The sequence below is a fragment of the Caretta caretta genome, chromosome 28, assembly GCF_965140235.1.
Source record: "Caretta caretta isolate rCarCar2 chromosome 28, rCarCar1.hap1, whole genome shotgun sequence".
NCBI lineage: Eukaryota > Metazoa > Chordata > Testudines > Cheloniidae > Caretta > Caretta caretta.
In genome coordinates, this window is record NC_134233.1 from 2168079 (window position 1) to 2179278 (window position 11200).

Below are 11200 nucleotides of genomic sequence, written 5' to 3' on the forward strand. Positions count from 1 at the left end.
CCTGTCCTAAATGGGGGGAGGGACTTGCCCCTGCAGGAGGGGAGAGGCCAGCTCCCCTCTGTACCCCTCCCCTTTCACATCCTGCATTGCAGAACTGGGGGGGCTGTGTTCCTGGCCCTGATCTCATATATAGGGTGTCTCCGTCATGGTGGGTTTGATGGGGGGACCCTGATTTCAGTTGGGGGAGGGGTGTCTGGGCAGCACCTGGCACAAGGGGGGGCCCAGCTCATGGCAGGGGCCCCTGATTTCAGTGGGGGGGGGCAGTCTGGCCCTTAGTGCCCCCTGCGTTTGGCTGGAGGCGGAGCTCAAAGCCCTGAGTTTTAATGGGGCCCCAGTGTCTCCTCTCCCTACCCCCCCATGCCCAGCTGGGAATGAAACACTGGTGGGAAATCCATGTGGTTTGGGGGGCACAGGGGAGCGATTCCTCCCTCACCCCCCAAAATCTGAGCCTGGGGGCTGGAGCCCACCCTGCCTGCTGCCCTGGCTCCAGCTCCTCTGCTCGGGGGCCGGATGCGCTTCCCCTGCGGGCTGAGGACAGGGGGGGACCCCACCCCCAGGCCTGAGGCTGAGCCCTGGCCTGCCAGGTGGGGGGGGGGTGTGTGTGTGGGGCAGCTCCTGCGGAGGTAGTCTCTCTGAGAGGCCTGGGGCAGCCAGTGACTCCTTCTTGTGGCCAGCTTGGGGGGAGGCCCCCCCTCAGGGCAGCAGCTATGGGGGGGCTGAGTTACATGTAAGGGCAGGATGTGGCAGACAGGGGGTGGGGCCAGGCATCCCCAGGGGGTGGAGTTACATGCCAGGGCAGGATGTGGCAGACAGGGGGTGGGGCCAGGCATCCCCAGGGGGTGGAGTTACATGCCAGGGCAGGATGTGGCAGACAGGGGGTGGAGCCAGGCATCCCCAGGGGGTGGAGTTACATGCCAGGGCAGGATGTGGCAGACAGGGGGTGGGGCTAGGGACACCATGGGGGCAGAGTTGTGACAGAAGGGGGGCGGGGCCAGACACACCAAGGGGGGGAGTTATGTGACACAGGGGGCTGAGTTACATGCCTGGGCCGGATGTGGCAGACAGGGGGTGGGGCCAGGCATCCCCAGGGGGCAGAGTTACATGCCAGGGCAGGATGTGGCAGACAGGGGGTGGGGCCAGGCATCCCCAGGGGGTGGAGTTACATGCCAGGGCAGGATGTGGCAGACAGGGGGTGGGGCTAGGGACACCATGGGGGCAGAGTTGTGACAGAAGGGGGCGGGGCCAGACACACCAAGGGGGGGAGTTATGTGACACAGGGGGCTGAGTTACATGCCTGGGCCGGATGTGGCAGACAGGGGGTGGGGCCAGGCATCTCCAGGGGGTGGAGTTACATGCCTGGGCCGGATGTGGCAGACAGGGGGTGGGGCCAGGCATCCCCAGGGGGCGGAGTTACATGCCAGGGCAGGATGTGGCAGACACGGGGTGGGGCCAGGCACACCAAGGGGGCAGAGCTGTGACAGACAGGGGGCAGGGCCAAACACACCGAGGGGGGGAGTTACATGCCCAGGCAGGATGTGACAGACAGGGCAGGGCCAGGCACACCAAGGGGGCAGAGTTATGTGGTGGGTGGGGGTGGGGCCAGGCCCACCCAGGGGGCGGAGTTACATGCCAGGCCATGATATGACAGGGGGTGGGGCCTGGGGTGGGGGGGGGAGACGAAGACCAGGCAGCAGAGAAGCCGGGGGGGGGGGAGGTCCTCCCCATCCCTGGGTCACACAGCAGTACCCCCCCACCCCTTCCCCAGAGACCACACGCTGCAAGTAGAGGGTCCCCGTTTATTGGGGGTGTCACAGATATCCAGGGAAGGGTGAACCCCTTTCAAATCCCTCCTGGCCAGAGGAAAACTCCTCTCACCTGTAAAGGGTTAAGGAGCTAAAGGTGACCTCGCTGGCCCCTGACCCGAATGACCCACGAGGGGACAAGATACTTTCAAAGCTGGGGGGGGGGGGAAAACAAAGGGTCGGGGGCTGTCTGGGGGATGCTTTGGCCGGGGACGGACCGGGAAGGGAGCCTGAGGGCGGAGCAGGTCACCTCGGGCGTCCGATTTCCTGAAATGGCGGCGAGAAGAGCTGTCCTGAATAGTGACTGGCCCTGGCTGTGTCTTTTTTTGTAATTTAAGGTTTTGCCGAGAGGGCTTCCCTCGGTTTCGCATCGAATGCCCCTGTAGAGTATCCCCCAGCCCGAGTTTACAGAGCTGAGTCCGTCACTGCCATTAAAAGTCGTCTTGTAAGGAAACCGAAATGTGTTTTCATTGTTCTCAGAGCCGAGGGTTTGGGGCTGTGGTCACCTATGCAAATGGGTGAGGGTTTTTAACCAAACCTTCCCCAGGAAGTGGGGTGCAAGGGTTGGGAGGATTTTGGGGGGGAAAGACGTCTCCAAAGGACGTTTCCCAGTAAACCCCGTTAGAGTTTGGTGGTGGCAGTGGAAAGCCAGGGGCAAAGGATGAAAATTCATTTGTACCTCGGGGAAGTTTGAACCCAAGCTGCTGAAAGTAAGCTTAGGAGGTTTTCATGCAGGTCCCCCCCTCTGTACCCTCGAGTTCAGAGTGGGGAAGGAACCTTGACGGGGGGCAGGGGGCCGCGTCGGCACGGGCCCCTCCCCAGAGCTGGGCGCCCCGCGGCCCGGGCGGGGGCTCACTTGTGGTAGAAGCGCTGGCCCTGGATGAAGGGGAGACGAGAGGCCGGCTGGCCGCTGGCGGGGAAGCCCGACTGCAAGAGACAGACAGACAAGGGTTAACGAGGGGGGGGGGCTGGGCAGTGGAATCCTTCCCCCCCCCCCCAGACTGTGCCCCCGAGGGGCTGTGCCAGAGTCACCCCCCCCACACACTCACCGTGTGGGCCTGCTGGGGGGTGGAGCCGTGGGGGAAGCTGCCAGGGGAGGCCAGGCCCGACTGTGGGGAGCAAAGACGGGTGAGTTAGAGATGGGGGGGGGTTGGCCCCCCAGAGAATGGGGTATGGGGGGAGGGTTGCTCACCTTGCTGGCCGGCTGCATCTGGACAGGGAGCTGGGGGCTGGGCAGCAGGGTCTGGTTGGGGTGCAGGGCCTGGGGGTGCATCGGGCGCAGGGTTGACTGCGGAGAAAGGAGCAGAGTGTTGGGGAGAGACCCCCACCGGGCAGGGGCCCCGGCCCCATTCCCTCCCCGTCCCCATCCTGGGGCCGGATGGGAGCCGGCGCCCCCTAGAGGGGACAGGCCCCTGCCCCATTCCCCGCCCCCCTGAGCCAGCCAGTCCCCGCCCTGGGGCCGGATGGGAGCCAGCGCCCCCTAGAGGGGACAGGCCCCTGCCCCATTCCCCGCCCCCCTGAGCCAGCCAGTCCCCGCCTGGGGCCGGAGGGGGAGCCGGTGCCCCCTAGAGGGGACAGGCCCCTGCCCCATTCCCCGCCCCCCTGAGCCAGCCAGTCCCCGCCTGGGGCCGGATGGGAGCCGGCGCCCCCTAGAGGGGACAGGCCCCTGCCCCATTCCCCGCCCCCCTGAGCCAGCCAGTCCCCGTCCTGGGGCCGGATGGGAGCCGGCGCCCCCTAGAGGGGACAGGCCCCTGCCCCATTCCCTGCCCCCCTGAGCCAGCCAGTCCCCGCCCTGGGGCCGGATGGGAGCCAGCGCCCCCTAGAGGGGACAGGCCCCTGCCCCATTCCCCGCCCCCCTGAGCCAGCCAGTCCCCGCCTGGGGCCGGATGGGAGCCGGCGCCCCCTAGAGGGGACAGGCCCCTGCCCCATTCCCCGCCCCCCTGAGCCAGCCAGTCCCCGTCCTGGGGCCGGATGGGAGCCGGCGCCCCCTAGAGGGGACAGGCCCCTGCCCATTCCCCGCCCCCCTGAGCCAGCCAGTCCCCGCCTGGGGCCGGAGGGGAGCCGGTGCCCCCTAGAGGGGACAGGCCCCTGCCCCATTCCCCGCCCCCCTGAGCCAGCCAGTCCCCGCCTGGGGCCGGAGGGGAGCCGGTGCCCCCTAGAGGGGACAGGCCCCTGCCCCATTCCCCGCCCCCCTGAGCCAGCCAGTCCCCGCCCTGGGGCCGGAGGGGAGCCGGTGCCCCATTAGAGGGGACAGGCCCCTGCCCCATTCCCCGCCCCCCTGAGCCAGTCAGTCCCCGCCCTGGGGCCGGAGGGGAGCCGGTGCCCCCTAGAGGGGACAGGCCCCTGCCCCATTCCCTGCCCCCCTGAGCCAGCCAGGCCCCGCCCTGGGGCCGGGGGACTCACCGAGTCGGTGAAGCCGGACTGCTGGTTGGCGTGTTCCAGTTGTTTCTGCAGGGGGATGGTTGTGCTGGGGGGAATGAAACCTGTGAGAGAGAAAGAAGGGGGGGCCGGGCTCAGTGCTGGGAGGGCAGCCGATGAAGGGGCAGGGCTCCGTCTCATGCCAGGCTCAGTGGGCAAGGAGGGGGGAGTGTTGGGGGTCTCATGCGGGCGGGGGGTGTCGGGGGTCTCACCTGGCCAGGCAGGGGAGAGGGGTGTTGGGGGGGTCTCATGCGGATGGGCAGCTGAGGGGATCTCACCTCGCTGGACGGGGGAGGAGGTGTCGGGGGGGGCGTCGTCTCACCTGGCCGGGGGGGGAGGAGAGGTCTCACGCGGGCGGGGGGTGTCGGGGGTCTCACCTGGCCAGGCAGGGGAGGGGGGTGTTGGGGGTCTCAGGCGGACGGGCGGGGGAGGGGGGGATCTCACCTGGCCGGGCGGGGGGGGGAGTGTTGGGGGTCTCAGGCAGGCGGGCGGGGGAGGAGAGGTCTCACGCGGGCGGGGGGGGTGTCAGGGGAGGGGGGGGTCTCACCTGGCCAGGCAGGGGAGGGGGGTGTTGGGGGTCTCAGGCGGAAGGGCGGGGGAGGGGGAGATCTCACCTGGCCGGGCGGGGGGGGGCAGGGAGTGTTGGGGGTCTCGGGCGGGCGGGGGAGGAGAGGTCTCACGCGGGCGGGGGGGGTGTCAGGGGAGGGGGGGGGTCTCACCTGGCCAGGTGGGGGAGGGGAGTGTTGGGGGTCTCAGGCGGGCGGGCGGGGGAGGAGAGGTCTCACGCGGGCGGGGGGTGTCGGGGGTCTCACCTGGCCAGGCAGGGGAGGGGGGTGTTGGGGGTCTCAGGCGGACGGACGGGGGAGGGGGGGGATCTCACCTGGCCGGGCGGGGGGAGGGGGGTGTTGGGGGTCTCAGGCAGACGGGCGGGGGAGGGGGGATCTCACCTGGCCGGGCGGGGGGGGGTGCGTCGGGGGTCTCACCTGGCTGGGCGGGGGGGAAGTGTCCGTGAAGTGCGTACCCCGGCGGCTGCTGCGACAGGTACTGCATGGCGGGGAAGGCCGAGGGGCCTGTGGGGCAGAGAGCGGGGGGGGGTCAGAGCTCTGTCCCGGCCCGGGGCCCCCCCTCGCCCTCCCCGCCCCCCGCGGGCCCCGACTCACCGCGGATGGGCTGGCTGCTGGCGTAGCTGACGGGCCCGGCCTGGCCCGGGGCGAAGTGCTGGGCCTGCCCCACGGCGTAGGGGCTGGGCCCGGCCTGCCCGCTCTGGTACTGCCCGTGCTCTGGGGTGCCGGGCGCGAAGGCCGGCTGGGTGGCGAAGTGCCGCGGCTGCTAGACAGAGGGGGGGGCGGGGAGGGGGGGGGGGTCAGTGGCCCCGCAGCGACCCCCGCCCCGCGGAGGGGATCTGCCCCCACCCAGCCCCCCGACACTCACCGTGATCACGGGGGGCGCGAAGATCTGCTTGCTCCGGTCGGCCGAGATCAGCGTCCCGGCCCGGCTGTGTCCGCCGGGGCTCCCTGCCGAGAGAGCGGGGTGAACCGGGGGGGGTCCCACACTCGCCCCCCCAGGACTGCTGCCACCCCCGGCCTGCCCTGGGCTCCCTCGCAGCCCCCCGGCTGCTCCAACCCCCTCCCACCTGCCGTGCTCCCCCGCCCCCAGCCTTCCCCACCCCTCCGGCCTCCCTGATCCTCCCAGTTCCCCCCACAGCCCCTTCCCCACCCCCCCCGCCCTGCCTGTCACCCCATAGCCTCCCTGATCCTCCCCCACCCCCCGGCCTCGCTGTCACCCCTGCAGCCCCCCCCAACCTTCTGCACCCCCTTAGCCTTCCCATCACCCCTGATCCTCCCCCTGGCCTGCCCTCAGATCCTGCCCCCCAGATCCGGCCCCGTACCCTGCATGTTGAGGATGTGGGTCCCGGCGTGCGCGACCATGCCCTGCTGATAGGGTGCCGCCGTCAGCGTGGTCAGGTCGCTGTAGGGGTTAAGAGTGAGAAGCGGCTGGCACGGGGCCCGCTGCCCCCCGTCTGCCCCGCCACCCTGCCGCACGCAAAGTCACTGCAGCAGGGAGTTCCCCAGTTTAACACAGTCACCTCTTCACCCACCGCCCCCACCCCCGCCCAGTTCGCGCTTCATCCCAGTGCTCTCTGGTGGCCCCCCGAGCCAGGACAGGACCCTTCCCGCCCCCCCCCCGCCAGGACAGGACCCTCCTGCCCACCCCTCCCCGTTCCCCACCTCACCTCTGCTCCTTGCGCCGGCGCTTCTCCTCCTCGTGCAGCACCTTCTTCAGCTGCAGAAAGAGCTGATGCTTCTCCTCCTGCAGGGCCTGGAGCCTTTCCCCCAGCTTACTGATCTGGGGGGGGCGGGCGGGGGAGGAAGTGGGGCAGCTATACGTATATCTATTGATATGGGGGGAGCCCCTCCCTGAGGACAGGGCCTGGAGACCCGTTGCTGAGGGGGCCTGGGATCCGGGGGAGCCCCTCACAGAGGGCAGGGCCCAGAGACCCATTGCTGGGGGGGGCTGGGATCTGGGGGAGCCCCTCACGGAGGGCAGGGCCTGGAGACCCGTTGCTGGGGGGGGGGGCGTTGGGATCCGGGGGAGCCCCTCACAGAGGGCAGGGCCTGGAGACCCATTGCTGGGGGGGGGTCTGGGATCCAGGGGGAGCCCCTCACAGAGGGCAGGGCCTGGAGACCCGTTGCTGGGGGGGGGGGGGGGGGCTGGGATCCGGGGGAGCCCCTCACGGAGGGCAGGGCCCGGAGACACGTTGCTGGGGGGGGGCTGGGATCCGGGGGAGCCCCTCACAGAGGGCAGGGCCTGGAGACCCGTTGCTGGGGGGCGCTGGGAACCGGGGGAGCCCCTCACAGAGGGCAGGGCCTGGAGACCCATTGCTGGGGGGCGCTGGGATCCGGGGGAGCCCCTCACAGAGGGCAGGGGCCTGGAGACCCATTGCTGGGGGGCGCTGGGATCCGGGGGAGCCCCTCACAGAGGGCAGGGCCTGGAGACCCCATTGCTGGGGGGGGCTGGGATCCGGGGGAGCCCCTCACGGAGGGCAGGGCCTGGAGACCCGTTGCTGGGGGGGGGGGCTGGGATCCGGGGGAGCCCCTCACAGAGGGCAGGGCCCGGAGACCCGTTGCTGGAGGGGGGGCTGGGATCCGGGGGAGCCCCTCACGGAGGGCAGGGCCCGGAGACCCGTTGCTGGGGGGGGGGGGGGGGGGGGGGCTGGGATCCGGGGGAGCCCCTCACGGAGAGCAGGGCCCGGAGACCCACCACGGGCATGGGGAGTGCCATGAACGGGGGGGGCGGGGGGGGATGACTGATGTCAGACTGCAAGTGCGGGGGAACCCGGATCCCCCTACCCTGCCCGGCTCACAACCCCCGGCCCCAGCAGGGTTGAAGGGGGGGTGGGGGACCCCCGCGACCCCCCCCCCCCAGCTCACCTGCTCTTTGGTCTCCTCCAGCGACATGCGCTCCTCCATCTCCTTCTTCCGGCGCCGCTCCTGTTCCTCCCTCATCTTCTGCTCCATCATCTTGTCCACCTCTTCCTCCTCTGCGGGGACACAGCCGGGGTCAGGCCGGCCGCCCCCCGCCCCCGGGGGGGGAGATCCCGGCTGATGCAGGGGCCCTCGCGTGGAAACGCTCCCAGCTGAGGACGGCCAACTCGTCACAGCCCGTCCCGCCCCCAGGAAAAACACACCACCACAAGAGCCGGGGAGCGGGATCTGCGGGCCCCCCCCCCCCCCACGCACACACGCTGAGGGGCCGCACAACGGGGGCCGGGGGGGGGGGCGGCAATTCAGGCTGGAAAGTAGCGGAAAGTTTCGACGTGTCGGGGGGGGGGCGGGGCAGGGGGGGTTGCAGCCGGTTTCGAAGGGAAACCGGAGTCGATCCGAACCACGGGCCTCCACGGCTTCCCGTCCCTTCCGAGCGTGGGGTTCCCCCCCTTTTGTCATCCGCGGACCCCTAACCAAGTCTGCAAGGCAGGCGGGGGGCCCCTTTGGAAAGGGGGGGACCGAGGGCGCGGCCCCACGGACCGTGGGTCGCAAACGGGTCCCGTCCAAAAGGAAGACGGCGAAACCGCAAAATTCGTTACAACTTTGCGGCCCAGCCCCCGTTCTCGGGGGAAATGTCTCCCTGTGGGGGAGTGGGGGGGGGGGGGGGTGCGGGCCAGGCTTTATAAACCCGCCCCCCCCTCCGTTCCCCGTTTAATTAAATAAGAGAAAGCTCCGGCCTCGTTAGGGCTCCTGTTCGTTACCAGCCACCAGGTTTAGGCCGGGCGAGCGCGGAAGGAAAGGCGGCTGGCTTGGAACGGGGATCCCCGGGCGGGCTGGGCTTGGGGGGGGGGGGGTGGCCCCGGGGGTCCCTGGCGAAGGCGGAGGAGGCTGGTTGGGGACCGCATCCCAGTCACCCGATTGGGCTCCAAGGGAGGACGTGGGGTGGGGGAGGAATTGGGAGGGCGGGGCCCCGGGGGAGAGAGTTGTGGGGGTGCCCAGGTGGCAGCAGGAGGTGGGGGAGGGTGGGGGGGGGGTCCCTGGGGCAGTATGGTGGGGGAGGGGTTTGAGGGGGTAACCCGGGGACAGTAGGATGTTGGCGTTTGGGACAGGGGGTCAGTGGGGGAGTGTGGTGGGGGAAGGTGTGGGGAGTTGGCGGGGGAGCGTAGGAGGGGCTGGGGGGGTCCCTGGGACAGTATGGGGGGGGAGGGGACCGGGTCTGGGGGGTCCCTGGGGCAGTACAGGGGGAGGGGAGGAGTCTGGAGGGGGTCCCGGGGGGGAGGGAGGGGTCTGAGGGGTCCCTGGGGCAGTACTGGGGGAGGGGAGAGGGGTCTGGGGGGTCCCTGGTGGGGGGAGGGAGGAGTCTGGGGGGTCACTGTGGCAGTACGGGGGGGAGGGGAGGGAAGGGGTCCCTGGTGGGATCCTGGGGCAGTACGGGGGGGAGGGGAGAGGGGTCTGGAGGGGTCCCTGGTGGGGGGGAGGGGAGGGGTCTGGGGGGGATCCCTGGGGCAGTACTGGGGGGAGGGAAGAGGGGTCTGGGGGGTCCCTGGTGGGGGGGAGGGGAGGGGTCTGGGGGTCCCTGGGCGCAGTAATGGGGAGGGGAGGGGTCTGTGGGGGGTCCCTGGGGCAGTATGGGGGGGAGGGGAGAGGGGTCTGTGGGGGGTCCCTGGGGGCAGTACGGGGGGAGGGGAGAGGGGTCTGGAGGGGTCCCTGGGGGCAGTACGGGGGGAGGGGAGAGGTCTGAGGGGTCCCTGGGGGCAGTACGGGGGGAGGGGTCTGTGGGGGGTCCCTGGGGGCAGTACGGGGGGAGGGGAGAGGGGTCTGGAGGGGTCCCTGGGGGCAGTACGGGGGGAGGGGAGAGGTCTGAGGGGTCCCTGGGGGCAGTACGGGGGGAGGGGAGAGGTCTGAGGGGTCCCTGGGGGCAGTACGGGGGGAGGGGTCTGTGGGGGGTCCCTGGGGGCAGTACGGGGGGAGGGGAGAGGGGTCTGGAGGGGTCCCTGGGGGGGGGTGGGGAGGGGTCTGGGGGTCCCTGGGCGCAGTATGGGGAGGGGAGGGGTCTGTGGGGGGTCCCTGGGGGCAGTACGGGGGGAGGGGAGAGGGGTCTGGAGGGGTCCCTGGGGGGGGGTGGGGAGGGGTCTGGGGTCCCTGGGCGCAGTATGGGGAGGGGAGGGGTCTGTGGGGGGTCCCTGGGGGCAGTACGGGGGGAGGGGAGGGGGTCCCTGGTGGGGGGGGGAGGGGAGAGGTCTGGGGGGTCCTTGGGGCAGTATGGGGGGGAGGGCTCTGGGGGTCACGGGTGGGGGGAGGGGCCAGGGGTGTGGCTGATTAAGGCCCCGCCCCCACGTCGGTGGTGGGGGCGGGGTCTCGGCGGGGGCGGGGTCAGGAGGTGGGGCGGGGCTGGAGCCGCCAGCCCAGGGCGGGCCGGGGAGTGTCAGCTGATCGGTGACGTGGGAGGCGTTGCCGGGTGATGCCGGAGTTGAGGCGCGCGCGTGGAGTTGAGGGGGCGGGGCTGGGGGCGCTGTTGCCGGGTGACGCCGCGGCGCGCGGAGTTGGGGGGGAGGGGGCGGGGCTGGGGGCGCTGTTGCCGGGTGACGCCGCGGCGCGCGGAGTTGAGGGGCAGGGGGGCGGGGCTGGGGGCGCTTGTTGCCGGGTGACGCCGCGGCGCGCGGAGTCGGGGGGCGGGAGGGGGAGGAGGGGGCGGGGCTCACCCTGCCGCTTGCGCTCGCGCTCCACCATGACGTGGCGGTGCAGGGCGCGCGCCATGGCCGAGGAGAGCTTGGGCCGCTCCAGCAGCGCCGGCATCTTCGCTCCCCGCCGGAAAGCCCCGCCCCTCCCCCGCGCTTCCGCTTCCGGGGCACGGCCCGCCCCGTGGCCCGGCCCCTGCGCCTCACAGCGAGGCTTGGCTCCGCCCCCGCGCCTCACACGGCCCCCGCCCCCTCCTGGCGGGTCATAGCGAGGCTCCGCCCCCCCTTGGTTCACAGCGAGGCCCGGCCCAGCCCTTCAAAGATCCCCGCCCCCGAGGGTCACAACGAGGCTCGGCCCTGCGCCTTCCGCTAGCTTCACGGGGAGACGCGCCCCCCGCACCCGCGCGAGAGCGAGGCTCGGCCCCGCCCCCGGCGCGCAAGAGCGAGGCTCGGCCCCGCCCCTCGCCCAGTGGTGGCAGCAGTGGGATCCCGACGAAGCTCGAACTCCTCTCCCGGCGGGGGAGGGGGGACAGACCTGCCCGGTTCCGAGGCATGGGGGGGGGCAAGGAGGAGAGGCAGGCAGCAGAGGGGCCCCCACCGGCAGCATGAGGCCAAGGGGCAGGGCCAAACCACTCCTAGAGAGGGTGGGGGACCCCATTGCTCCCCCCCAGAGCCAGAGAAAGGGCCCACCCCCAACTGGGAACCCAGCAGGGCAGGGGGCTCACCTCCCTCCAAGAATCTAGGGCATGGCTATGAAGGACTGTGCCCCCCCATTCTAGAGCTGGGGGGAGAACCCACCTCCTGGGGTACCCTGGGA

The 11200-nt window shown here is 71.2% G+C and overlaps 1 protein-coding gene across 6 annotated transcripts; it reads right to left on the reverse strand.

Annotated features, from left to right (window-relative positions):
- Window positions 1-2527: 2527 nt before the first annotated feature.
- Window positions 2528-10551, reverse strand: GPS2 (G protein pathway suppressor 2). 6 transcript variants are annotated; one of them, XM_048833904.2, is made up of 11 exons: window positions 10408-10551; window positions 7652-7761; window positions 6454-6566; window positions 6109-6188; window positions 5652-5734; window positions 5381-5546; window positions 5204-5290; window positions 4206-4285; window positions 2995-3090; window positions 2852-2911; window positions 2528-2729 (listed from the first exon to the last, which is right to left on the reverse strand). In XM_048833904.2, exons 1-11 carry the CDS (start codon window positions 10499-10501, stop codon window positions 2655-2657), a joined length of 1044 nt encoding a protein of 347 aa, XP_048689861.1. In that variant the 5' UTR covers window positions 10502-10551; the 3' UTR covers window positions 2528-2654. The 6 variants fall into 6 exon arrangements, with proteins under 6 accessions (XP_048689861.1, XP_048689860.1, XP_048689857.1 ...); XM_048833903.2 differs by having other exon boundaries at window positions 5381-5549; XM_048833900.1 differs by having other exon boundaries at window positions 7652-7857.
- Between the last annotated feature and the right edge of the window lie 649 nt (window positions 10552-11200).